This window comes from Gambusia affinis, linkage group LG13, assembly GCF_019740435.1.
Source record: "Gambusia affinis linkage group LG13, SWU_Gaff_1.0, whole genome shotgun sequence".
NCBI lineage: Eukaryota > Metazoa > Chordata > Actinopteri > Cyprinodontiformes > Poeciliidae > Gambusia > Gambusia affinis.
This window is the reverse complement of record NC_057880.1, coordinates 12,463,852-12,491,375: the sequence shown is the minus strand read 5'-3', so window position 1 is coordinate 12,491,375 and position 27,524 is coordinate 12,463,852. Positions and strand designations below refer to the sequence as shown.

Genomic DNA, 27,524 nt, shown 5'->3' with positions numbered 1-27,524 from the left:
TTCAACCACTGTGAGCTGAAGGCCTGTAAATCTTGGGAGTCTGTGGCACGCAATCCATCTTGGGATATACAATAAAAAATGTGACGTGGTCATAAAAGGAACAGCATCACTCACTGGTGTATATAATGCGAACAAAAAGAACATAAAGATGTTCTTTTCCATTCAGGATGCTAAGCCACAAGATGGTCTTTGATTGAACAGGAAAGCAGGTTTGGGAAGGCTATGGGAAGCTGATGGTAGCTTTTGACAGTGATGGGTCTAGAGCATTTGTTGTGGTTTAACAATCAGTTAAAGATTTATACCATACGCATTGTATTCACTGTAAAATGCCTTGTGTAGATGAAGCCCGACATGAACAGCTACTTGACTGTGTTAAACCACAGAAAGCCTGGTGTTAGCAAAGCAGCTGCAGCTGTTCATCTATGACAATCTGTGCAGTACACATCAGAGGTTTAGGTGCAAGGGACCATCCTCCAATAACAACACTTTTTATGTGGATTATAATTTCTCTAATTATTAACACTTAAATACAACTTCAGGTAAGACAGCAACTAATAACTACTTAACAGAACCCCATTTAAAAAAAAAAAAATCGAAACTAACCCATCTACTAAATAAACTTATCATATATTTCTAAGGAATAAAAGAGTAATCCAATAATTATTCATCTAACCGAAAAAGAATGGTACAGATGGTCAAGTGTAATTTGGTTTCATGCCTTGCATAATATTCTTCTGTGATTTGGGTAATACTGGGAATATTTGCAGCTTAACTGAATAGATTGTTACAATGACCAAACTCTGCATGTTTAACGGACTTTGACCTTGTGATTACACAAAGTCAAGACACTTAGCAACATTAAGTCTATTACACAAGCCTTTGTAGAAAGATGAGAACTGAAGATGCAAGGCAAAACAAACAAAAAAGAACAATATAAAGTGATACTAAATCTATTGTTTATGTAATAAGTCTGCTTATGCCTTGAGATAGTGTCTCACCAACACCATTTTCAGAAATAACCAGTCTTTGTAACTTGCTCCCTAGGAGAGCAAGTAGAACTGGAAATCAGGAACTAAATATACATAACAGGAGGTGTTTGCCAATGTGCTGAAGCAATAGTTAAGAATACTAGAGAAGAGTCAAGAGTGAATATATTCAGTGAGCTGAGCAATGGGGCAAAATGAATTCATGCATTTATAGATCTCAATGTCAGGCTTAGCCGTTTATCAAACAACTGTATTCAAAAGTTTTTAGTGAGAAAACCAAAAATATGTGGAGAAATGTATAAAGCTATACTTGAATAACAATGGTACAGATGCCAAAATCATTTTCATACAAGAATTAAGAGGGCAACTCAAACCTTTAGAAAAAAAAAAACTAAGTTCAGTCCATCTTTTTACATTCCTGACTTATGTACCCACCAACTACCCCCTCATTGTAGGACTAGAAATTTAAAAGTTCATAGAGTACAGATCTTTTTTGTAAATTGTCAACTTCTCGATTTGAACATTTCTAGTTTTTAGGTGTAGTACACTACACACTACTTTTTACATTTGATTATGACATCAAGGGTTTCTGAAATCTCATTCACAAAAACACAGTGAAGGATATTCTGGGCTAATATAAGATGGTCAACTATGCTGTCTCAGATTCAATTAAAACCATAGTCTTAATGTGCAAATCTTCTATCAAAAGTATAGAGTTCAAGACTCATAAATCCAAGAAATATGTGAATGTCAGCAACTTCACTGGAAATATGGTCAAATTAAAGGAAAACAAACTGAAGTAAATACTCTAGCCAAGGCTGAACACCACATTATTCCATAATTGGCATCCTAATTTGAAAATTATGTCACAATAAATAAATTATTTGAGACAGTTTTATTACAAATGCTAAATGAATGTAAACTATTTAATGTTCTTTGGTTAGATTTTTTTTTTCCAAAAATGTCTAGGTATTAAAAACTGTGAACATAAATTTATTTGAATTTGTACAGGAATTCCAGCCGTATAAATACTTTTCCAAGATGTCGTAATCTGTCCCATTTACAATGAAATTTAGATTATCTAAATAATGCCATTCAGACTAAAATATTTTTAATGTTTTAAAAATATTTGATCTGGTTTAAGTCTTTTCTTTTTACTTCCCCGCATCTCTGTGGACTCCGCATCTGCACTGTTTTCAACTACCTTTAATAGATGGAAAAAAGGTTGCAGTGAACCTGCAAATACACCCACCCCTGCATGCACACGAACACACACACACACACACAATATAATCTCAAATTGTACAAATATATGAACAAGACAAGTTATCCATTAAGTATCCACATCCTCTGTTCTACATTATCCCAATATGTTCCCAGGGGTAGTACATCATTTAAAGAACATCCCAGTGAAAATTAAAAAGGTAGATTTTTTCCCCAGTTCCACTGAATGATAAAAAATATCAATGTTCTTCATATGAATAAGTTATTTCCTGCCAGACCATGTCCCTTTCATCTATCTGGTTTAAATCTCTTAGGGTTGGGAGAGCTCTGCATACTCCTTAATTGATGAGACACAGATCAGGTTATCCTGGAATATGTGCCTAAACAGGCCTGATAGATGGGATATGGAATACATTTCCTCAGCAGAACAGAGTATGCCACTACTATTACCAGAAATACCCACACTACGCTCCCAGTTAAGTGATTTGAGGACTTCATACTGCCAACGTTTCATATCCGCTCTTGCTAACTGACACTTTATCTGCATACCGGCATCTCTGCAGATTGAACACTTAGGCAAGACAATGACAGGCTCTCTTCCTGTTGTCACTTCTCATATAGGACCAAGTCTAATGCTGCTTACTGGGCTTCTGCCAATAGAAGACCCCCCACCCCTTCGTTCTCCTCCTCCCATCACCATCAAACAACCAAAGTCTACCTAGCCTGGTTAGAAAAGGAGCACTTGATGTCTGTGACACTCATTTGTCAATTAGCAGGCCCCTTCCAGTGTTGACATACAGCAACTTGAAAGACAGAGTGCCGTCTGTGACGAATTAAAGGAGACAGATGAGTGAGACTTGAGCGGTGGAGTAATACTATAATGTTCCTCAGATATGAATATAAAACGACACAGTTGACAGGCCATACAAGGTTTTATTTCATTTCTCAGTGTTCCAGGCCTCCCTACTTTGTCTTCTTTGTTCTCTTTTCATCAGACTACTTACATCTCATTTTGACAGCCGGGCGACATTTAGAGCACTTTCGTTTCAAAATGTGAGTTAGCATACTTGATTTGTCATTAAAATGCAAAACGCCTGCCATCACCACATGGCCTGGGTGAACACAAACCCTGTTAGACACACACTAAGACAGACATAGACATATACATAGTCAAACGTTTTGCGTGTTTATATCTATTGTATGTCTTTAAAATGTTAAAAAGGGAAATCATATAGTGAGTTGTGATGCATACAAACCAGCTAGGTTAATGGCTATATTTAAGATCAGTGGGCTTAGCAATTAAAAGGTTTTGGATGGATTCCTTTGGGACTTAATGTCCACAATTTATACAGGTGGCCAAAACAGTAAAGCTCACACAAAATGACAAAGACAACATGATCATTGAAAACACAATGAGCGAAGAGCATGTGGGTTTATCACACACTGATATGATTGCACAAATCAAAAATACCTTAAGTTAATGTTTTTCTAAGAACTGTGTCAAGGTGGTAGCTTTCAAAGTGAAAGAAATTTAGGAGGTTAAAACTTCTTATCTCTATTTAGTATTTGCACATCTAAGCAAAAGTCAGTGATCTTTATCTGCTGTTGCCTAGATGTAAAACAAATCACCTTGAGAACTGTGTTTTTTGATGTATTTTCAGACTGAAAAACTAATGAATCTGAGAAAGATAAAACAAAAATTTTCAGTTTTTGATCTACTAAAAGCAGGATAAAAACTACTGGTGTATTCATAATAAAACTGATCCTCCTCTTGTACTTCCATGTGGAACGAGCTTAAGCAAACTATATTCTATACTCGGAAAGATTCCTAAAAAAGATTTTTAGAGACATTACTTTTCTTGAAGTCTGAAGGTTTTTATGCCAACAATGGAGTAAGTGAACAATTAGCAAATTGATAAGTTAGCAAAACAGCATCTTAACATTTGCATTCACCTTACAGAACAATACTCATTTAATTGTTCTGTTTACTTGGATAAATAAAGCTTTCAAGTGAATGCCTTCAAGAGAGAGACCAATGTAAATAAAACAAAACAAAAAAAAAAAAGAAGTATGAATTTCCAAGCCAACCTTGAATTTAATAGAATGCTTTGTTATTCTGCTATTTAGGCCTGGAATAGCTCAGCATGAATATCCATCTAGGTGCATAAATGTTAGTCTGTGCATTGTGAGATCATATATATATATATATATATATATATAAAAGGAATAAATCGTGAATGTTTTTAAGAATTTACCAAGGCGATTTGTTTGTAAAGAGACATTGTAAATAAAAGCATCACGGTTAGTATCATGTGTGATAGACACAGACATGCGTCTTCCTCAATCCGAATGTGTCCAGGGTGATAACACTGAATGTAACAGATGCAGGCACTGAAAGTGCACTCCAGTCACAGGAAGAACTCATGTCAATGCAGCACATGCCACCTCGCTGCAATGTGTACACACCTGACCTGGAACAAAGTGGACAACACAACCCTAACCAAGCCCGTCCCGAAACAGAAATCTCACCGTGAGCCACACTTCTCAACACATTGATGAGACAGGCTGACACCACAGCACACCGAGGCAGAGGTGTGGGTGTGACAGCCCGCTGCCATAATTTCATCCTGCCATTACCTGCCCAGCCACTCACAATTGTACTCCCAGAGACAGATCCACACGAGCACAGGTGCACAAGCCAACACAGGAAGCAAGCATATGTACAGCACACCAAAACACACAGGACTCCGTTAAAGATGGAGACAGCTCCTTGCTTCTCATTGCGACTCATTGTCAGCTTGCCGGATGATTGTTGTCAATTGAACTGACAGAAATAAGCGTATTAGCTAGAACAAGCTCTGGCAATGTCTCCCTCTCGATTTGACTTCACCAGCAAGAAGAAGTGCATAATGCTGAAGGCAGTCCACCGAGTTTGCCTAAGATGTGCATCTATTTACACCTGGTGTACTAGAGCTGACAGTGAAATGAAGTCGTGGTGTCAATATGAGAACATCTCCACTGTCTGACAAGAGTTGTCAGTTCAATTTGAAATGATGCTAAAATAAAGAATTTGATACACTTATTTGATGTGTCAATGTTCACTCACTTACCTAGATCAAATGTGAACAGTAGAACTTTATATGCTTGATGAAATTAAAAATGATTAATATGATACAAGCAATTGTTCAGTAAATAACATGCATTTGTGTAAGTATATAAATATTAGTATTTTTTTAATAACCAGTATACATTATATTAATTTCCAAGCTAAACAATTAAAACTCCACAATATGTATATCCATCTTACAAATGGGCTTAAAACAGATATGAAATATTCTTAATCCTAAAATCAAACCTATTTAGGAGCTTTCTGTTCAATTCCTCAAAAAAACAACACTATAAATAAATAAATAAATAAATAAATAAATAAATAAATAAATAAATAAATAAATAAATAAATAAATAAATAAAAGGGTAAATGGACTTAAAGGAGGAGTGATCTAGTCGGTAGGATGTCGGTAGCACTCCAGCATCGAATCTGGGCTGGAATATTCAACATGGTGAATTGTCTTGGCCCAACATTCTAATGTATCTGGTGTTTTCCAGAAGACACACGAGCATGCATCAAATTTAACATAATTAAATTTGATATTTAGACAATCGGAAAGCGAAGTGACAGGAACATGGACAGAAATACAAAACTGCTGCCAAGGTGCACCAAAAAGTCTGGAGGACATCATATTGTTGAATTGTCATATTGTTTTTTTCTCTGTTAAAAACAGTCCACAAACTATCGCCATAGCTTCTTCTTCATCGGCCATGTTTATTTACCCTGAACTCATGTTTGATCTCAAGACGTTTTATGAGTTTTCCCATCTAACACTTAAAGGTTATAGAAAATTTTTTTTAAAATAAATGAAAAAGCTGTTGTCCTGTGGTGTACCTTATAGTCTTGCCAGGCATAATAAAAGTTTTGCTTTCATCACCTACTTTCTTCCAATTGAGAGTTAAGCTGTGCAAGTCCTGCTGTTGAAATGGCAGCCTCCTCTGGAGCAGCTCTGATAAAATGCTGCCTCACATCTCAATTGAGGAATCATACTGTTTGCCCCTTTACCTAACATGTCAAATGTATTGCTGGTGATTATTTATTGTACACATTACTTATTTCTACCCCTCATCCATGTCGTTTGTCCAGATTACACTCTGGCCACCTATGGACTAGGTCCAAAACTTTCAACTGCAACTGATGGTACATTTCTGCCACTAAACACAAGTTACAAAGTAGGTAAATACGGTGGATGTGCATAATTTATTCCCTCAAACTTTCTTACCTGAGCTGATTAAAGCTCAGATCCAGTCGTCTTGCAAACTTGCCGTACGTCTCTCCAAGAAAGTGGGGGATGTCTTTAGAGTCTTGTCCAATGTATGATATCTTTGAGAGTAATGAAGAATAAAACAGTAGTGAGTGAGAACTTTCTTTATATTAGTAACATTTCAAAAAATATAGGCTATATTTCATAAGACCCATTTTTAAGCTACTTTAAACAATGTGTGAATTTTTCCAACAGCTGCTCTTTTTTTTCAGGACGGTGTAGGTTTATAGTTTTTGTATTGTTCACTTAAAGGCATGAAAAGTTAAATACGGTGCAAACTGTGCACCATATTTTTGGTGCATAGTTTGGTACTGAAAGATCCAAGAGGCGGAATAGTTAACTACAGTAACTGTAACATGAAAAACAAAGTTCTGTCAATATTCTGAGACGGTCACAAAATAGCAGTAGGGATGCCAATAGAACTGACTGGTGTAAATAGAACCAGCTCATAAGTTGGTCACACCAGTCATGGCATTCTTACATTTCTATTCTGTGACACTTGCCTATCCGTAACGTTAGTGTACTTAACAGCATATTTCACGATTTGTCTGACATAATTATGCCGCCACACTCATGCACTCTACCCAGTTAAGCTGTAAAACGAACTGAAAACTGAAAGCCATGTGTGTAATGCCAACAAGTGCGTCACATGACAGCAGAGGGGGCGAAAAACAAACTCACAATCAAATTCTATTCGTAAATTAAACGCTAGTTTATAAGTCGCCGAATAAAGCAGCACTTAGAGAAGGAGGAGCTCGGAAGGTGAAAGTTTTCAGTACAGACTTACTTGAGTCCCATTTAAAACGACCGGTGACTCCCTCTGAGCCATGACGTCCTCCTGAGAATGACAGTTCGGAGTTTGTTTGTTTGTATGTTTTTTTTTTAAACAGTGGAAGTCAGTGTGTATTCTCCCTCACGTTGTTGACATCCAGTATTGATTCCTGTGAATGTGGCGGCTGTTGCTTTGCAGGTTCTTCTGGTGCTTTACAATTGGCTTTTACTGTTTCCGCGTGCCGCTTGAATCAGCTGACCCGCTGGGTTGCGGAAGCACGCGGTCACTGCTTGTTAACTCATAAAACCTCAGTGCTGCTGACTGTCTCCTGACGACTTCATCTATTCTCCCAAGAACATGGCGTTTACTGTCAAAATCCATGACTTGCCTTTTGTTCTACCTGCGCACTCCCACCTGTTCTAAAAAAAAAAAGAAGAAAAAAAAGGCAAAGGCAATATCATGAAGAAAGGTAAAAACAAAAGAAACACCTAAATGGGGGTCAAAACGCATTCCTAGTGAGCCACACCTGGTCATTTTACCAACTTTTCAGAGAATGCAGATTACAGTATCAGAAAAAAAATATTTTATTTAATTACATTTTAAAATTAAAAATCAAAAACTTTATGTATTAAGCAGGTAGGGAGGGTTCTAGTATTTATTTATTATTTTTGTATACACTGACTACATGCATTATAGCCAGGGCCAGATATAGGTGGTTCTGGGCCTCAGGTGTAGAACCAGTTTCAGTCCCCTACCCACAAGAGTTTCTTCTACACATGCAAAGTACAGTAGGTAGACATTTTGTCTACACAGGCTATTTCCTAATGATATTTATATTTATAATACATCATTTTGAAAATGTCTCCATCCAGAAATGCAAGGTTGTTAACGCTGTTGCTTTGTGGCAAGGATTATGTTCTCTTGCATGCATAGGTTTTCTCTGGGTACTGCTAGCTTCATCTTGTTATGTAAAATAATGCACGCCAGGCTAATTTTTTTCTCTGAATTGTTGTTTGGAGTGGGTGTGTGTGCGCGCCCTTCCCCAAATAATTAATGGAATGATGAACTATAAAATCTTGTAGAACAGTTACCTTTCAGTTTGTGATTGTGATTTTAATTTTAAGTATGTTTAAGTAAGCAGGTAACACCTGCAAGGCCACCCGTGAGAGATTTAAAACGTATTGAGTAGAAGGGTCTTTGAAAGGCCAAGTCAAAGTTGAGATTTAAATCCCATTGAACGTGACCTAAAAAAAGGCTGTTAATGCTTAAAAAAGAAAAAAAAGCAATAGCTAAATTAAAACAATTCCTCAAAGACGAGGGTACTGAAATTTCTGAACAACAGAGCAGCTGATGTTGCCAAAGGGTAGTACAACAAGTTATTATGTTTATGTGTACATCTGCACATTTATCTTTAGTCATATTGATCACTGCAATAATGTGTTCACAGGTCTGCCAAAAACATCAGACAGTTGGAGTTGACCCAAAACGCTGCTGCTTGCATTGTAACTAAAACCAGGAAAGTAGAGTACATCACCCAAGTTTTAAAGAGCATACGCTGGCTCCTTGCAACTCAGAGCATAATACTTTGTTAGTTTATAAATCACCAGATGGTTTAGCACCAAAATAGATCGGCTCTACACCCCCAGGAGTTGATATAAGGAAAACTGTTGGTGTTAGCTTCTGTTGTAGTGCTGGATGGTTTCCACTGTGAATTAATATGCACATAAAGGCACACTCTGTATTTGAATTCTTAAAATAGACAGTTGGGACCCCTAGAGTGGTCGCAAGCAATCATGTTTTTTAGCTATTTGTGGACTGTTGTGGTCCTCAGCCCTCACAATTACCGTGCATCCACTGAAACTATAATCCATGGATTAAGTATTCTTGTTCTTAGTGTTGCCTTGTTTAGCACCATCTCTCAATGATCAATGACAGTCATTAAGACAACTTCAACTAGGGGCAATGTTATGTAAAATCAACTATTTTGAGCTCTACATCACTTTATGTTGTGTAATGTTATTTTCTTATTCCCTCTTCAAAACATTTACCTTGAGTTTTGCTTTGATTCTTTCATGCATGTTTGAGAAATCCTTTGGTCTCCTGTGGCAAGCATTCAGCTGTGCAAAGCACCTGGATGGACCTAGTGAAGCCTTCCTACTTTGAGCTGCAATTTCCAAGCTTCTAAACTCCCAAGTTTCTGAGCTTCTGCACCACAAAGCACCTCTCCTCCACAACTACCTCACTCAACTCCTTCAGACTAGACAGCACCAATTGGCAAACACCTGGTGGAGCTGGCATCTGCTGAGCTCATACATGCTAGTGAAAATGTTGTTAAAGGGTCAATGGAGGAGTGATGTTCTGGTGACTTTCTGAAGGCAAAGTTTCAGAAACAGGATTAGTTTCTACAGAGACCCAATATTAATCTATTACATCATATTTATTATAAATCATATTTGATTTAGCATTTTTTACAACAACTGAAGGTAACATAGTTACTTGATAGTGCAATAAAATAATACTATGTTCCAGGAAAATACCGAATACTGCCCCTTTAAGTGTCTGTCAGGTATTCAGTATTTGTAGTAGGAACAAAAACCTCTGAAACAAGCTGTGTATTCTTCCTATATTAGAACATCACAATCATCCAGTTGGGGAATATAGGTCTGCACAGCGTATAAATCTACCAAAACTACAAACAAAATTATCATCACCACTAATCTAATGTGCAATCTTTTTGACATGTTGTACAATATTTGCACTTGCACCATAAACCCAAGGCAAACATAAAGACGTGAATGAGTGAAATATTATATATGAATGACACGTTGGCATATTTATTCTCTTGTTTTGTTGCAGCTCTTCTTGAGAAACACCAGAAAGTTTCTGAGCGGATGTTTCTTCTTCTGCTTTTCTGAGTGCCTCGTGACGTCACCAGAAACCTCCCTCCCACTCGCGGAAAAGCTCATTTTCTCCCTCTTCTATTCCTTCTGCTGGAGCGGAGGGAGTCTGCATGGCTTCAGTCCTCTCTGTCGCTTCTGTCGGCGCGTCATGGGCGACAGAAAGCCGGTTTGACTCATGCATAAAAAGAAAGAAAGAAAAACGAAAACACCTCATTTGAATCAAACGGAGTATCTTGTAATGCTATAACGTTGTTGTTTTTTGTTACCATTTACCTCTGCGTCGGAGCGTATAGTAAGGTAATGTCATATCACGGACTTTAAGTTAACGTCATTTATCGTTGGAGTTTTATTTATTAAAAAGGATATATAAAATACATAACGTAAGTTTTTTTTGTAGCGCGCTGTTTCATTTTTATCTCACAACTATAAAGTTACGTGTATAGTTGTATTTTGGTTACATTGATTTGACATTTTAAAGTAAATTATTAATTTAGAAAGTGCTAAGAAAATAGCTTTTCACGTTTTCAGTACTCAGTAGGACACAAATTTGACTCAAAACAATTTATGAAAGCTTTAATAAAGTTATTTTTAATAGTGAATCTTGATCGTCGGCCCAACACGCAGCTCCCAGTAATCCTGCAACTCCCAATATATTTCCTCTGGAGATGTAAATAGTTGTATTTGCATGCGAGGTGATTCATAAACATGTCAGTGTGTGGCGAAATATATGGCGGTGGAGGGATATTAAAACTTTCTATTTAAATATGGTGAATTATGGTCGCGAGAAATGTGTTCCCATTTAAGAGGAATGCCGAGCATTTTGGTGTCTGGTGCAGGAGCCCCATTTGTCATGCGGACAATAAAGAGGGTTTTCGCCTGACAGTGAAAATTTATGGTTGCCCTTCTTTGCCCTAATAATTCACATATTGTGTCAGGGACTGACATCCCTCGCAGAAAACAGCAAGGCTGTTATCAATCACACATCTTTGCATATTATGAAACGCTCCACTGTTTTTTTTTTCTTCGCAGAAAGAAACAGAAGTAAAAACATTCTCTGAAGAAACACATCTCTGTTTGCATTTGATATATATATATATAGCGAATACACACAAAGATGTGCTAATTTGAAACTTCATAATTACGATTCAATTATATTCTTACTTGTGTTATTATTACGGGCCTTAATTTAAATATTACGACTCTTATGCAGTAATTTGACGTTTTTCCCATCTCCTTTAAGTTTGACCTATTAGTTAATATTTTTTACTAACATGTTTGCTTTTGTATTTATTTATTTATTTTTAGCTATCTAACCAGAATTTATCCTCATTCACTGTCCACTCCAGGTTTTCTTGCTCTCCAAGTCGACCTGTCAAGCAGATTACCACAGAACGAGATTAATGGCAGAGGCGGGTTGCAATAATAATCGTTTTGTTTGATGTGACAACTTTGATAGGGGTTGATTTACTTACAAACTGATAGGCTTTTAATTGAGCGCCTCCATCCCCCGATTGAGATGAAAGGGAAAACCACATTGAAAAGCTGCCCGATTGCCCCGGAGCCTCAATACTGATTAGCCATCTCAGCGGTGAATAGTTCAAGGCATTTTAAACTTCTACCCCCCCCCCCCCCTCCCCCTTCTTCCTCTCCTTTCTCTGAACGGCCTGACAGACCATCTCTCTTCTTTTCTTTCTCTCCTCTACGCTTTTTTTTAACCCTCTAAAGAAAATAAATCATTTCCATTGTATGCAAATAAAATAGAGCTGGCATCACAATAAAAATGTCTGGGTGTCTTATTGTTGTTATTATTATGATTAATTTATAGTGTTGCGCGTCTGTGTCGTTTCAGCAGATGACAGGTTTCAACAATACAAAAGATGCGTTTGGTCAAAAATGACAAGGGCGTTTTTTGTTTGTTTGTTTGTTTTTAAATATAACTTAAGGTTTATTCCCTCGCTTTAGCTAAAACTTATTTGTAGGAAATAATAAGCTTAACCACACACACCTTTTTTTTTTTTCCAATCCATTTTTATTGCCCTTTGTTTCCTTAACTTTACAGCATTTAATGGCTGTAGTGTTATTACCCTCCTTCCCCCTCAAAGCTTCTTGTTAACACCATAATCGGCCGATTACAGCAAAAGTATTTTCGCACCTGGAAGCACGAACAGCTTCTGCACAACATGTGAGCGAAACTGTCTGCAAGTTATTAAAGTTTCATCGTGTACATACCACCTTCGAGGTGTTTTACTGAGAACTCCGAAAGTTACAGGCGCTATTTAATAAAGCTTTCGAGGTCAAGTCCGTATGCTTTTGTCTCCCTCAAATAAATCTCAAATGAGGAAGTGTGTTTTAACAGATGCATTTTAAAATGAATCGAGTCGATGCGACTCTGCGGATGATAATAATGTTAATAATAATAACAAAAACTTAGTGTCTCTTGAACGGCGTCTCTCCGTTTGTTCTCTTTTCACTTCGCCAGCAGCAACACTTGCATGTAATCAGCCACAATAGCTGACATAAATCAAGCGATGGATTGACAGCGCCTGACAAATAACTGATTGATTGTGGCGGAGCAGAATTGACACTTGACGGAGGGGTGGAGATAGAAATAGAAGGGCGGTGTATATTATACTGAAAACATGTGACATTCGCATCCCTCCATCACTGCATTGGTCTATTCCTGTCAACGCTTGTCTGTTTAGGGAATTTAAACCGAAGCGGTTGGTTTGATGGTTGTCGGTGGATGAGGCGGAAAGTCCATAAAGACCTCCTGACAAAACTCACAGGATCCAACACGGTGGGGATAAGAAGTAGTTTCGTGGCTGTTATAGGAGCACAAACTGCTTGGTTGGTAAACTCCTCATGAAATCACAGAAATCTATAAATTGCAGAAAACAAAACAAAAGACAACAAAAATCATTTGAGATGTGCACTGATCATGCTTTCTCTGGCCAAAACCAATTTCTGAGGTCTTACCTGGTGATTCAGATTTTGACCGCTTCTTTTCAATAAAAAAATAAATAAATCAATATAAATCATCAAAGTAGAAGTTGGATGTTTTACTTATTGACTGAAAATGTTTTGGGTATTTAGTTTATAATAATAATAATTATTATTTTGTGTTAAACTTGAAAATTGATCAATTCCAATCTCTAAAGGATTTAAAGTGCTGACATTTTTGAACGTGACTAATATAACAATTTGTATTACAGTGAGAAAAAAAAGTTTTGTACCTTCAGACCCTTTGGAGCTCCCACTCCAACAAGGGGCTCCAAAGAGCACCATAACTGTTACACAAATAGCAATTTATAAATATAAATTACATTACTTAATTCATAAATTAGTGACAAGACTTGTTACTTAAAATGTTAGATGTAAAGTGCATTAACTGTGTTATTTCTGACAATAAATTATGTAAGATCTGGTTTATCATTCTACATAAAAATAAAATAAATAAATAAATAAATAAAATTGATTTGTGATAAAAGCCATAAAACGTTTCTGAAATGATGTCAAAACTACATATATCTTTTTCCCCTCTGAGAACTATGATTAATAAATATGTAGTTTGCGTTAGTTGAAGGTGTTGTTGCTGAACAGGTTCATTTAAAAAAACAAAAAAACAACGTTTCTGTGTTTCTGGCACACTGACCAAACTTCCATGTCAGGGAATCAGGGAATGGGTAATGCCAAAAATTGTTTGGATGATGTTATTTTCCATTTTTATATTCTAGCATCTTAGATCTAATTTTGCATAAGTGTTGGTGTGAAATTAACATTTTAGTGGCGGTGCATTGGAATGTCCTTAAGTTAAATCCTAGGCTTGGACCAGCACTGTAACCCAGTCTACAACATTGTTTGTAAAACTAAATACAGTGACATTTATTGTTGCTGTTAGACCTTGGATGTTTCTAGAGAGTAACATAATTTCTGGAGTTTTACTACAACATGTATATGGGGTCAGAGGGAGTGGCCTGCTACCAAGGTCAGGAATTAGCATGAGCATAAATGAAAATCTGCCAGTCTTTATTTATAGATATAGATATTCATTCGCAACAAAGAGCAAGATAAAGTGCTTTCATTGACATAAATAGATTGGAAGACAACAAAAAATGTACCCAAGGACGATACAATGAGAAATAATAAGATAAAGCAGTGAAGCAGAGCTAAGCAAAAAAGTTTATTGAAATAATAAAAAAACATTAGGAGGAAATACATTTTGAAACTCTTTGACTTGTCATGTTCTAAATTAAAGTGTCCTAAAAATATGTTTTGATTGAAATCAAGAATTAGGAATCCTTTATTGTCATTATGTGTCATTATAGGCGCTATTCCCACTCGACCCCACGCGACCCCCTCTAGCAGCGGCACTGGGTTTGGTACTAGCCCAGCTCCATGTCTCCTCAACTTCAGGGACAAGCGTTCACAGCAACCATAATATTTTTTTTCCCCTATCTCCTCCCCCGAGCTGTCAAAACAGAGCCGCTTACAAAGAGGAGAACGTCACATCCCCTTGACCCTCCAATCACCTCAGGGTCCCATTTGATTGGAAGGCGGCAAAGGCTTTAATCTCGGACTAATTCAGCTGCTTTTGAAGTGAAAATTCCTACCAGTTCGTGCTTCGGGAGTACAGAGCGAGGACCTGCAGACAGACGCGCACACACGGGGTGCAGCGCTTTCGATGCAGGACGCAGCTGCGGATCTGCGATAACCTCTCACTGGTCTCCTTCCCTTCCAAGCTGCCGCGCCTTGCAGCCTCCTCTCCAACCAGGGATTACATATTACAGAGGCGTTTTGCAATCCTTTTACTCGTTTCTCTCGACAGAAAAAGACTTTCTAGCCTTTTTTATGTTTGTTTTACGTTTTGGTGTTGGTTTTTCTTAATGAGTCTGATGAATGCGTCGCCGTTTCATTTCCTGACTGTTGGGACATGATCACGTCGCCTTCGGCGTCTGCCCTGAAAAATAGTGAAATTTGTGTCGTGTGGGAAAGCAGCAGCAGCAGCAGCAGCGGCGGCGGCAGCAGCAGTTCTCGGAATAGCAGCATCAACAAGCCCTTTCTTCACTCCGCACCTCCGTCCGATCCACTACGGCAAGCGAACCGACTTCCCATCAAGGTTTTGAAAATGCTTACGGCACGGTCTGGACACATTTTGCATCCGGAGTATCTGCAACCTCTGCCTTCCACACCAGTTAGTCCGATAGAGGTAAGATGAGCATTTAAAAAAAATGTTTTAAAATGCATTTAGACTTGAGATTGGTTTGTGTCTTCTCACATCACCCTAAGTATTTGGATCAGAATTATTTTTTTTCTAGTAAAATAGACTTATACTCCATGTAAAATTCAGCAAAGTTCTACATAGAAATGTAAAAGACTATATTTTATATGTTCATTTTAATTTTGCAGCTTGATGCCAAGAAAAGTCCGTTGGCTTTGCTGGCGCAGACCTGCTCTCAGATCGGCAAGCCGGACCCGCCGCCCTCCTCTAAACTCTCCTCCGTAACGCCGAACGGATCTAGCGAGAAGGAATCTAAATCTGGCCCCCTGAAGCTGAGCGACATCGGCGTGGACGACAAATCCAGCTTCAAACCTTACTCCAAGCCGGCGGACAAGAAGGACTCGTCCTCGGGCGTCTCGGCTGGGGAGAAGTCCGGTTTCCGAGTGCCGAGCGCCACCTGCCAGCCGTTCACGCCGCGGACTGGCAGCCCCAACTCCAGCACCTCCGCCTCTCCCATGCCGTCGGAGGGGAAATGCGGGGAGAGAGATGATAAGAAGGAGTCTGACTGTAACAAAAACGGCTCGGCGGACGGCTCTGGTACCACCAGCCACAGCAGGATAAGCGTGAGCTGCGGTGGAATTAACGTGGAGGTTAACCAACATCAGGAGGCGACCCCTGGCACCAAAACGTCCTCCTCATCTTCCTCGGAGTCTTCCTCTGTCACCTCCGTATCCTCCGCGTCCGTTCTCGGGTCAGGACTCGTTGCGCCAGTTTCCCCCTACAAACCGGGACAAACAGTGTTCCCTTTGCCCCCTGCTGGCATGACCTATCCTGGCAGTTTGGCCGGGGCCTATGCCGGTTACCCTCAGCACTTCCTGCCCCACGGAGGAAGCTTGGTAAACGCACAGCTGGCCAGCTCGCTGGGCTGCAGTAAGGCTGGATCCAGCCCCCTGGCCGGTGCTTCCCCCCCGTCCATCATGTCAGCCAGCCTGTGCAGAGATCCTTACTGCCTCAGTTACCATTGTGCCAGTCACTTAGCGGGCGCGGCCGGTGCTACCTGCACACACGACTCTGCGGCCGCCGCCGCCGCCAGCGCCCTAAAGTCCAGCTACCCGCTAATGTACCCGACACACCCCATCCACGGCGTCCACTCCACCGCGCCATCATTCAGCGGACACCCCCTGTACCCCTACGGATTCATGCTCCCCAATGACCCTCTCCCACATGTTTGTAATTGGGTGTCGGCAAATGGACCGTGCGACAAGCGCTTCTCCTCCTCAGAGGAGCTGCTGAACCACCTAAGGACACACACTGCTTTTACCGGGGCGGAGAAGTTAATATCTGGCTACCCGGGCTCCTCATCACTGGCCAGCGCTGCAGCAGCGGCCATGGCCTGCCATATGCATATGCCACCGTCAGGAGCTCCAGGGAGTCCCGGGACTTTGGCTCTAAGGAGCCCGCATCACGCATTAGGACTTAGCAGCCGCTACCATCCGTACTCTAAAAGTCCCCTGCCGACCCCCGGCGCTCCTGTTCCCGTCCCCGCCGCCACTGGCCCCTACTACTCCCCTTATGCACTGTATGGACAGAGACTCACCACAGCGTCTGCGCTGGGATATCAGTGAGGAGGGGAAAAAAAGACTTCGAAAAGTTTATAATACTAAGAATGCAAATATAAAGACTTTTATATTAATTGCGCTAAACTTATGGACGGGATCCGTGGACTTTAACTGTATTTATTTATATGTCGGGCTTAAAGCAGGCGGTAACAGCTGCGTTATGGGGAGAAAAAAAAAATTTGAGCAACTCTAAAAGTGCATTATGTTGAAGCTGAATTCTATAGGTAAAATGAAAACACGCATATGTTAGAAAACCTAACAAATGTAGGGATCTTCATTTCGATGTTCATTTGAAATTGCTATGATTGTATTTGTTCTTATTTAATGTCTCATCGAGAAGAAAAAAAAAATACATGCATGTCTGTTTCTTAAAATTTCAAAACATGTCCACATTTAAATTTCCCGTTATTTTTCAGGTGATGGAAAGAGATATTGGTATTTTTTTGTATGTATTCTGGGGAAAAATAAGAAGCAGTTCTGTTCCGTATGTTACTGTGCCTCTTTTTTTTTCTTGAACTCATTTCTTCAGCTCCTAAGTTGAATAATATCAAGGATAAACGTTAAAATTCACTGTAAATTCAATAGAATTTGTTTTACTGGTCTGTTAAATTATTGGCCTTGGGAATATATAATTCAGCATTTATACTCACACAGGCCTGTAGTTTCCAAGGCTTTCATAAAACATAAAAAAACCACTTTTTTCTTTCTTTCTTTCTTTCTTTCTTTCTTTCTTTCTTTCTTTCTTTCTTTCTTTCTTTCTTTCTTTCTTTCTTTCTTTCTTTCTTTCTTTCTTTCTTTCTTTCAAAAATTCAAACTTTAAAAATAGGTCAGACTGTTGGTGTGTATGTGTGTGTGTCAACACACACTTAAAAGAAAGCAGACTTTTACTAAGCGGATTTTCATGAATTTTCTCAACACATTGCTTAGAAGTAGCTCGATAGGTGTGTGCTTCATAAAACGAGTGATGCGCCTTAAAATCTTCATCAAGAATATTGACGTCCCCCCGTCTGACACTTTATGACAACAAAAGTCCATGCATTTCTAGATAAAAATTGAATAATTATATTTATATGCACTCATAAAAGAGAGAATGTTTTTACGGCGATTTTTAAAAATGTATTAACAATTTAATACAAATTTGACATGCATTTTTTTAAATTGACTTTATCTTTTTTTAAAAATGTTAATATTTTTTCTTTGCAAATCTGACTGGTGAAAGTTTTATGCAAATGAATCAACTGTTTTTCCCCTCCCTAATCTTGGATGCAGTGAATTAGTTTGCATATAATCACTTCATCCGCCTGTAAATCTAATGTAGACGCAAAGAAATGTGCGATTAAGGCGATCTAAGTTGTGCAAAATTAGTTTGATTTTCGCGAATGTGCAATCAGCTCTATGGTCACAACGGGTCAATTGCATGTTTGCATTGACAATCTCCAATGTAGAGGAACGTGTTTTCGCAAAGATGAGCAGCTAAATCTATTTCTAAATGGCATTTTGCTTATAGCTTTCGCTGAGATGGTTGAAGTGCTACGGAAAACTTTGCGGACAAAATAGATTATTTTTTTTATTTATTTTTTGTGCGTTTATCCGACGTTGTTTCAGGCAAACCGGAGAGTTTCGTGTGCGGATTCTTGTAATGCTTTACTTTTTTGGGCCTTGCAGTTCCAGTTATCATTATGATCATCAAGAATACCTCCTCAGCCTCTCGTTTTATCGCGCAGCGGTTAGTCAAGAAAAAAAAAAAAAAAAAAAAAAAAAAAAATCCCCTCACCGGTGCGCATATAAGGCCCACACGCGTCCTAAACTGATGTAATGACGGTGAAAAGGGAGCAATTTCCATTTTTACCCACATCATGGTGGCTGTGCTCGGAGGTCCCCGGTGGAAGGCAATTTATCATGTGCCCCTCCCCCTGGCCCCTGTCACTGGAGGAACAGGCAGGCACATGTGTGCATGAATTACCGAGCCTCCCACCACCCCAATAGCCCTCCCTTTCCTCTCCCTCTCAGCTTCAACGGTGGAGATTTTGACACAGAGAGGAGAGACAACATGGGGGGATTAGAGTATGCAGGAGGGCTAAAGTACATATTCACTTTGTCCATCAAGGTCTGAAAGTGCTAAGGTGTGCCCTGAGCGCAGCTCAACAGGGGGAAAAAAGCCCTACAACAACCCGAAACGCTCGCTGCAGGTAGATTAAATATATTTATGTTAGTGTTAAATTTGATTTTACATAGGCTGAAGCGGAAATTTCACAAATTAATTTAATCACATGATTTTATGGCATTTTAAACTTTTCATTTAACCACATTTTTGGAAAGTTTCGTTTAATTATTATTATTTCTTTTCCCACTTACAAATAAAGGTTTTATTAAAGGTAAAACAAGTCCAAATGCAGAAAAAATATTCATTATAAATATATATATTTTTTTTTATTCCAGCAGCAGTATCTTACTCTGAGCCTTGTCTTTTAACATCCAAGCATTCATGTCCCTGCATTAATTTATTGCAAAAAGAAAGAGAAGAAAAAAAGAAATCTAATATTACGAAAACATTATTTTAAACAAAATTTCTGGTGCCACAATTATTGGTATCCATCCATCCATCCATCCATCCATCCATCCATCCATCCATCCATCCATCCATCCATCCATCCATCCATCCATCCATCCATCCATCCATCCATCATCCATCCATCCATCCATCCATCCATCCATCCATCCATCCATCCATGTTTGACCCATGTTTGTCTTTGCGCCATGCAAATTGAGGAGGATCCAAAATGAGGTAATAAATGGAGAGTAACGGCAGCAGTCACATCTCTCGGTCACCAAAGTACCCATTTAGATTACCGTACATTTAGGCATTTGAAAAATACTTTTCTGTCCCACCATTACAGATGTGAAGTGTGGAGTCTGTCAGATCAGTAATTTAAGTGGAACTGTGTGCTCTGGTCAAATGAAACCAAAGAGCTTTTGGGTAAAAAATGCTTCTGGTAGGTTTGATCTGAGGCAAATGCTGAAGAAAAAGTCATTTCCACTGTTGAGCGTGGCAGGGGATCTGGTTTGCTGTAGACCTCTTAGATGCTGGAGAGATGCTGGAAATCTTTGCAGAGTGCATTTTATGATGAACTTCCGTAAATAAGAAACATTTAATCAAAACCACTTGACTATCCATCATGTGGTTATAAGATGTTTCTATATGTTTAAGTGCGAGATTATACCACCGTAACAAAATATTTGGCTTTTTCCACATCGTTACTTAGAGAAACAAATTACTTCATATCTATTTCTGAAACCTTGGGAAAATATTTTAGATCAGGTGTTTAGTAGAGATAGCAAAGACAGTTTTTCCATTCCTTTAACTCAACTCAATCGTTCATTCTTCTGTCTCACAGTTAAGTTCTTGCGTGCTTAGCTGTCTAAACTGTAGATGAAATAAAACACAGGCACTAAAACATTTGGAAAACGTAGCCATATGGGAATGCACATTTCTTTGTGCATACTGTGACTGTTTGGGAACGGTAGCAGTCCTCTTCAGATTTGCAGGATGTCCACAAATAACGGCACTGGACGAAAACCTGGCAGGACATCTGGAAGGGAGGAGGGGGAGTTTGGGACGTGATTCACAACCACCTAAGCATATATATATATATATATATATATATATATATATATATATATATATATGTATAACTGTTATTAGTGGGTCTTTGTAACAATATAAAGACAACATGTCATCAACAGTAGTAAATCTATAGCTTTGCTAACAGCTGTGTCAATAAGAAGAAACAGCTTTAATGGTGAACCCCATGCCAAGCACAAGTCAAAAAGGGATTATTATGTCTAATGTACAGTGCCAACAAAAAATGCATATAACTGCACAATAATTTTGGGCCTTTTAGGATTGGGATAGGATGAAGGATAAGCTGTCGTCCTTCTTTGTCGAAAGATGACAGATCACACAGCAAAAAACCTCCAATGACTTTTCAAAATATAACATAGTGTGGAAATTAGGGTTAGGGTTATACACATACAACTCAAAAATATTTGGTTTTTAAAGATCTACAAAAAGAGTTGTGTCTTAACAAACTAGAGTTATTAACAAGCTTCAGGCATAGTATTGACTGAATATTGTCCAGTCTTCTTTATAGAGTTGGTTGAGTGAATTTTACATAATTGGCTTTTAAAGACCATTATAACATAGCCATAACCTGTGTGGAAAACACATTGATTTTCCATTCCAAAACCATTGTGGTTGGTTTTATCCTGTATAAACATCTAATTTTGTCCAGATTTCAGTCACAAAGGTTTTGAGTTGACTAAGAGGTAGTCCTTCTTTCTCATTACACCTGCTTTTATCAAAACAGGCATGATAATACTACTTCAGTGGGTGACAGTTGGTACAATGCTTGACATAAACAAGCATTGTACCACCACTTTTCAACTCAGTGGTGGAGCTGAGGTGAAAGCCTCTCCATGTCTTCTCCAAAATACTCCTTATCATTGTAGCAATAATGCTCAATCCTTGTCGGTTTGTGCCATGATGGGTAGTGGTTGATGGTAGACCCAAATGGAGAGGCAACATGTAGTTGAGCAATATTTAATATGAAATGATGAACAAAAACGTTCAAAAATCCCAGTGAGCAAAGGCAGAAGACAAAACATAAACCCAATGGACCAAAAAGAAAAAAAAATAACAAGGAGACACAAGGAGAACACAGGGTAGAGCAAGAAAGTGACAAAGTATAACAGGAGGAACTAGCAAAGAGTGAGAACAGGAGAGGGGTTTAAATACTGAGAGTGAGTGCTGGAACAAAAGACCTGGGCTGATGAGCTAACGGGTTGCAGGTGTAAGGGGAGAGAGCAGAAGGCAAGCTGAGGAGAGCCTGAAATACACATAACTAGAAGGAATATGAAGAACTAATCTAAAGTTAAACAAAAATAAGACTAATCTAATCAAAGAAAGAGACTAAGGAATACAGAATAATAAAATCTCAAAAATAACTCAAGACTTATATAAGTCTGAACATAAAAAGATTTTCCCAGAAGGCTTTTGGTTGGTCCATTCAGGTAGCTACAATTTTGAATAATGTTTCTATTTACAAACAAAAACGGTTGGTAATTCCCACCCCTTGTTGATGTAACCCTGAATTGGACTCCAAAACTAGTATTTCAGGATCTTCAAGGTTATTATAGACTTGGGTTGTTCTGGGATGCTCTTGAACAACCCAAACAATTTCCTTTATTCTGAGGGTGGCATTTTGTGTCAGGTTTAAACACAAGCAAGAAAGGGTTTCATCTTAGAGTAAACCTCCAACTGTTTACAAATGTTCACAGGTTGGTGATTGTAAAATGGTCAGAAAGAGAGCAAGAAACAAAGCACAGCATCTTTGCTATAAACAGATCAACTGCTTTTGGTACATTTCCACAAAACTTGCCTTTTATCCATTGGATTGAAAAGAAAACCAACAGTGTCTTTGGTCATATCCATCATCACTAAATACCAGTGTTCTGGTTAAGTGATATTAGAATGCAGTCCACAAACTGAGCACTGTAATGGAGGCATTTTGGTTCTTCAAAATCTGTGTCAAGGAAGACAGGAATCCCTCCCAGCTCTCCTGCACGTGGTTACCCTCCTCATTGATTTACAAATGTAAAAGTGCTCATCCAGGTGATGTGCAAGAAGTGGTGGTGCTGATCTCTCCGTGCCACTCAGATCTCTATCCAGCGAGACACTTTCTTGTGCTTAGACAGCCTAATTGAGGTCATTTCTGTCCTCTCCGGGATCTCCGGTGCACTGGGGGTGTTTTAGTGTTCAGATAATTTGCCCATTTTCTGATTCTGACAAAGAATATTTTATGGAAATGCACCCTTATTCTAGGCACCTTAATGGAGCAAGTTGGAGTAGTGTGCAAGCTGATGAGGTTGTTGCCTGTCACTGATGAAGGCTGAAAGCAGAGGAAATGTCAGGAACGGGCTTTACTCCAAAGGGCTCTTCGGCTGTATTCAAAACCAGGAGTGTTTAGGTAGTTTGTCTTTAGTGTGTTACAACTCAAAACTACAAGATTATTCCAAAGTTGAAGCTGTGTAGACATAGAACAAGGCATTATAGAGAAAATGACTTCTTGTGTATGTAGTTACTGAGTGGACAGTGAAAGTTAGAGCCCTCTAATTAGAATAAATATTTAGCCTGCATGTGTTTCATTGTTATTTTTATTTTATTTATTTTTTTACTAGTCAGTGTTTCAGTCCACTAAATCATTTCTGTCTCCTGCTATTTTCTAATTTTTTTTTGAGAAAAACCTAATTGTGTTATATGTCAGTAAGTGTATGTAATTTCAATGAGTGTGGGCCACCAGTTGCTATGACTGACATGCTCCCATGCTACACAAATATGTGACTTTTGTAGCCGTAAAATGAACTTTATCCATCACTGAGTGATTTCTCTTCTGTGCTGTAATAGATCACATCATTAGTAAGCAGCATGCATCTGTTCATGCAAACAAAACACAAAACAATGGACAAAATCCCTTACAACTAAATGCAAAGATAGTCATTCTAGGGACATTGTGTTCTATCAGATTATACACGGCTGAACAATGATGCTGCTAATGCAAAGGTGATGTCTTTAAAGGAAGTAAGTAGTGAACAGTTGATTCTATGACCATAAATCTGACTTAGTTTGCTTGATCCATATTAAAGTACAGATTTTAAATCAGTAACTATGGCTATACTTTGGGTGGAGTTTAACCCCTGAGATTTTTTTGTGGCAAAAAGCATGGCTGCACATTTTGAAGTTCTGTCAGAATTATACACAACTGGTACATAAATTCAGAAAATTCAAAAACAATTGGAAAAAAAAATAGTACACAAACCGTTTTCATAGTTTGCCTTTCTAATAATAATAAAAAAGAACAGTCGAAGGGCAGGTTGTTTGGAATCAAACATCAAACCAATGCTTTTGCTTCTGGGCAAAAAAGAAAATGCCAGGAGGCTGAAATCTGGAGCTTTCGAATCGACTTGGTTGAGATAAATAAAACACTTGTCTTGCCCATTGACTTGAAATTAACCATGAATAATTCCATTCTGGCCAATGTAAAAACACTGAAAATAACCAGCTCCCCTTACAACAAGAAGGAAACAAATTTTGAACTTTTAAAAGGAATTTTAATTAAAAAATAGATAAAAACAGTAATGATCCGGTGTCTTGTGCTCAGTCACTCATTTAAAAAAGGTGACACTTGTTCTTTAATCTTCTTCCATAACCACTGGATAGGTTTAAAGATTAAGTCAATTCATTGCTTGCTTCAAAAATGAGAACTATAACAATGTGTCTTTTTGTAGAAAATGTGGTAATTTAAATAAGGAACACATTGTCATCTTTAGTCTATGTTGCACTTCTGAGCTGAATTTTCCCACCTCATCAGCTGTTTGCAAACCTGTAAAGAATCACGTGAGAACATTAATAGTTCTTTGTGCACCGTTGATACTCCACAGGACCATTATGTAGTTTAAAGAACACCGAAGCCTTAGGACGTATTGTATACAGAGTAGAAGAAAGTGTAGGTTATACTTCACCTTGATATCCTCCAGAGCTTCCTGGTTGGAGCCAAGTGTGAAAACAGCAATATATAACCCCTGTGTGATTTATGAGAGCTATATTTATCATGTTGATATAAACTATTCAACTATTACCAGCTTCCACGCTACGCCAGCAATTTATCGATGTCAGTGATACAAACAAACCCCAGTGCCCAATACACAGCCAGCCCAAAACCAAACTGTAGTGTGCTTTCCCTTGTGTTCAGTCATACTGCTTATGATACTCTTATTCAGCTCAACCAAATGTTGTAGGTGATGACGAACAGAGATGAGACATTTGAAACGAACTTTAGGATTCACTTAGTTATAGTTTGTAGCTGTTCTGAATCCTTTTTTTATCTAATTATTATTCTGACTGTAGACATGGAAGAGTTCAGGCCTTTAGATATTTTCTCACAGCCACATCTTCCTTGCAGAGTGGCATGTTCTTTTATCTTTCAGATTTTGAAGTGGTAAAAAGACAAATGGGCCTCTCTGAGTTCCAATAAGTGCTTAGATGGGTGACTTTGTGGAAAAATATATTTTTAAATGGTAAATGACCTGTTTTTAAATAGAGCTTTATCAAGTCCATAAGACCCCAAAGCACTTATTACAACATGTAGTAATTCACCCATTAATGCACACATTCATATGGTTGGAAGATACTAGATTGTAGCCCCATCTGCCCTAGAGTAGTCTAACAGAGGCCAGGCTGCCATGTGTTGGTGCCACTGGGCCATTTCTACTTCTCCTCATTTTCTGACCCATTGTTGTCTTTGTCTGCTGTTGTACTTGGCTCCCCCTTTTGAATGGGAATATTGTTATTACTATCAGCATGGCCAAAATTTGGATAGTCCTAACAGACCTAGAGGGCAGGTACAGATGGCACAGGCTTTGTTTTTGAACAAATATTAGAGCAGACTGGGAGATATCAATCGGGCCTTGAATGCAGGTGGGTGTGAAACCTCTAGAAATGTTTGAAATGACGTGCACATCTTCTTTGAATCCCTTGAATAAGCTGTTTATTTGTAGGGTACACAGCGACTCCAGATGGCCTGTCAAGTCCTACATGTGTTGCCTGAGTTGGTAGACAGAGATATACCTTATGTATAACAATGGGAGCAAGACATTAGCTCAGATTTGTCATATTAGAGTAACCTAGCGGGAGTATGTAATCATCAAAACTAGAAAAAAGATTATAGAATTAAATGCATTAACACAGCCTGTTATTCTGCATAACTATAGAGTTAAAACCGATGCACAAAGTCCATTGTATGAACATGCTTTATATCAGGAGTTCACAGGAGTCTCTAAACTGTCTGACGTTAAAATCTGGAACAGTAGCTTGTCTGCCTAATGGTAGCTGAAGGAAATTACAAGTTAGTAACCTTCAAGGATTTACATCTTACAGGAGAAGAAGCACACAGCAGTTGCACATGACACACACCTGAGCAGTCAATCAAACAAATAAATAAACAGATGAAATTTACTGAAAATGCAAGGATGTAAAAAAAAAAAAACTGTCACAGCGATGATTCTCTCCATAAACAAAGTGGGAAAGACAACTGAGGGGATCGTTTGAACCCTTGCGTAAATAAGAGGAATCAGGCGTTGAACATCCAGGTAATAACTGATGTTATGACTTGGCATTTGCTCTGACATGCATTTGAGACAGGAACATTAAAAGATATCCACCATTTGACAGGTATCACAGTTCCCTCAGGCAAGAAGGATTCTCATTTTGATGAGTGTGTCAGTCACACTGAAGCCTGTCGACAAGCCAGATCTTCGAGCACAGACGTTCAGGAATAACTAACACTTCTCAAGAATTACAAATGGAATATTTGAATAACTGTGTGAAACAGCAATGAGATTGGATGATAACTCAAAGGTGTTTAGGATTTTTTCTTTCTTTTTTTTTTTTTTAAATCTAGAAGAACAAATGTTACTAATATTTTCTCCCAGTCCTAGAAATGCCTTATAGCCCTTTTTTTTTTTTTTTTTTGTTCTTTGAAACCTTCAAATTGAGCAGTAAATTTATTGTGGATGGATTTCCTGCGAGATTTGTGCTTTTAAAATTACAATCCTGTAAAAGAAAACTGAGATTTATTCAAAGTAGGATAAGCCACCATTTCCAGTTCAAGTGAGCTCCCTGCCATGTGGAGAATAATTGCACAAACTCTTGAAATCGATCACTCATAATCAACTTCTGTGAATTAGTTGTGACTGAAAGTTGACAGGGCTGCGCAGAGAATGGTGGACGACATGGGGCTTTAAATCCCACACTCAGCACCAAGCGTGAATAGTCTCTCTGTGTGCATTTTACACTGCAGCATGTGCCATGTTCAGTATCTGACAGTCATAATGATTTACGTCCCTCTCCTGGCTAAATAATTTACAGAGATACGGTTCCCGTTGCTTTTAACAGTTGTTGTATAGACCTGACAGCCTTTAAAATGTCTCACAATCAAGGCAGCCATGTGCTTGGATGGATGGCATACCTCTCAGAGCCGATTAATAAGGCAGCTCGCTCTTTCAGTCCAAACAGGGTGTCAGGAAACATGGTGTAAGTACAAGCAGCTGGCCGGACTTGTGTGCTTAGTGTGCATTTCTGAATGCAGCTCAGTCCAAGGCAACACTGGTAATGCGCATGATCTCATAAAGAACAGATCTGCTGTATATTTTGATTTGTGATATATGCACATTTACAATGCCATCCCTATTATAGCTTATGAAAGGCCCCGTATTTTTGGTAAATGTTTGTGCTTGGCTCCGTAAATACAAGTTCAAAGCCATGCATTGTTGGTTCTTTGTGGAAGGCCAGTCTGTTAGTGTGCAAACAAAGCCAAAG

General features: G+C 38.6%; 2 protein-coding genes across 5 annotated transcripts in view; one reads left to right on the top strand and one right to left on the bottom strand.

Moving 5' to 3' along the window:
• Positions 1–7,796, bottom strand: part of lrmda (leucine rich melanocyte differentiation associated) — a 219,314-nt gene extending 211,518 nt beyond the window's left edge. For all 4 annotated transcript variants that reach the window (XM_044137359.1, XM_044137361.1, XM_044137358.1 and 1 more), the window contains exons 1-3: positions 7,501–7,796; positions 7,371–7,421; positions 6,542–6,642 (exon numbers count right to left, since the gene is read on the bottom strand). In XM_044137359.1, the coding sequence (XP_043993294.1) occupies positions 6,542–6,642; positions 7,371–7,412 (143 nt within the window). In that variant the 5' untranslated portion in view covers positions 7,413–7,421; positions 7,501–7,796. The remainder of the gene's footprint in view (positions 1–6,541; positions 6,643–7,370; positions 7,422–7,500) is intronic.
• A 6,977-nt stretch (positions 7,797–14,773) lies between these two features.
• znf503 (zinc finger protein 503) lies at positions 14,774–17,579 on the top strand. Its single transcript, XM_044137357.1, has 2 exons — positions 14,774–15,461; positions 15,662–17,579. The coding sequence occupies exons 1-2, from the start codon at positions 15,186–15,188 to the stop codon at positions 17,096–17,098; spliced, it is 1,713 nt and encodes a 570-aa protein (XP_043993292.1). The 5' UTR covers positions 14,774–15,185; the 3' UTR covers positions 17,099–17,579.
• Positions 17,580–27,524: the final 9,945 nt, after the last annotated feature.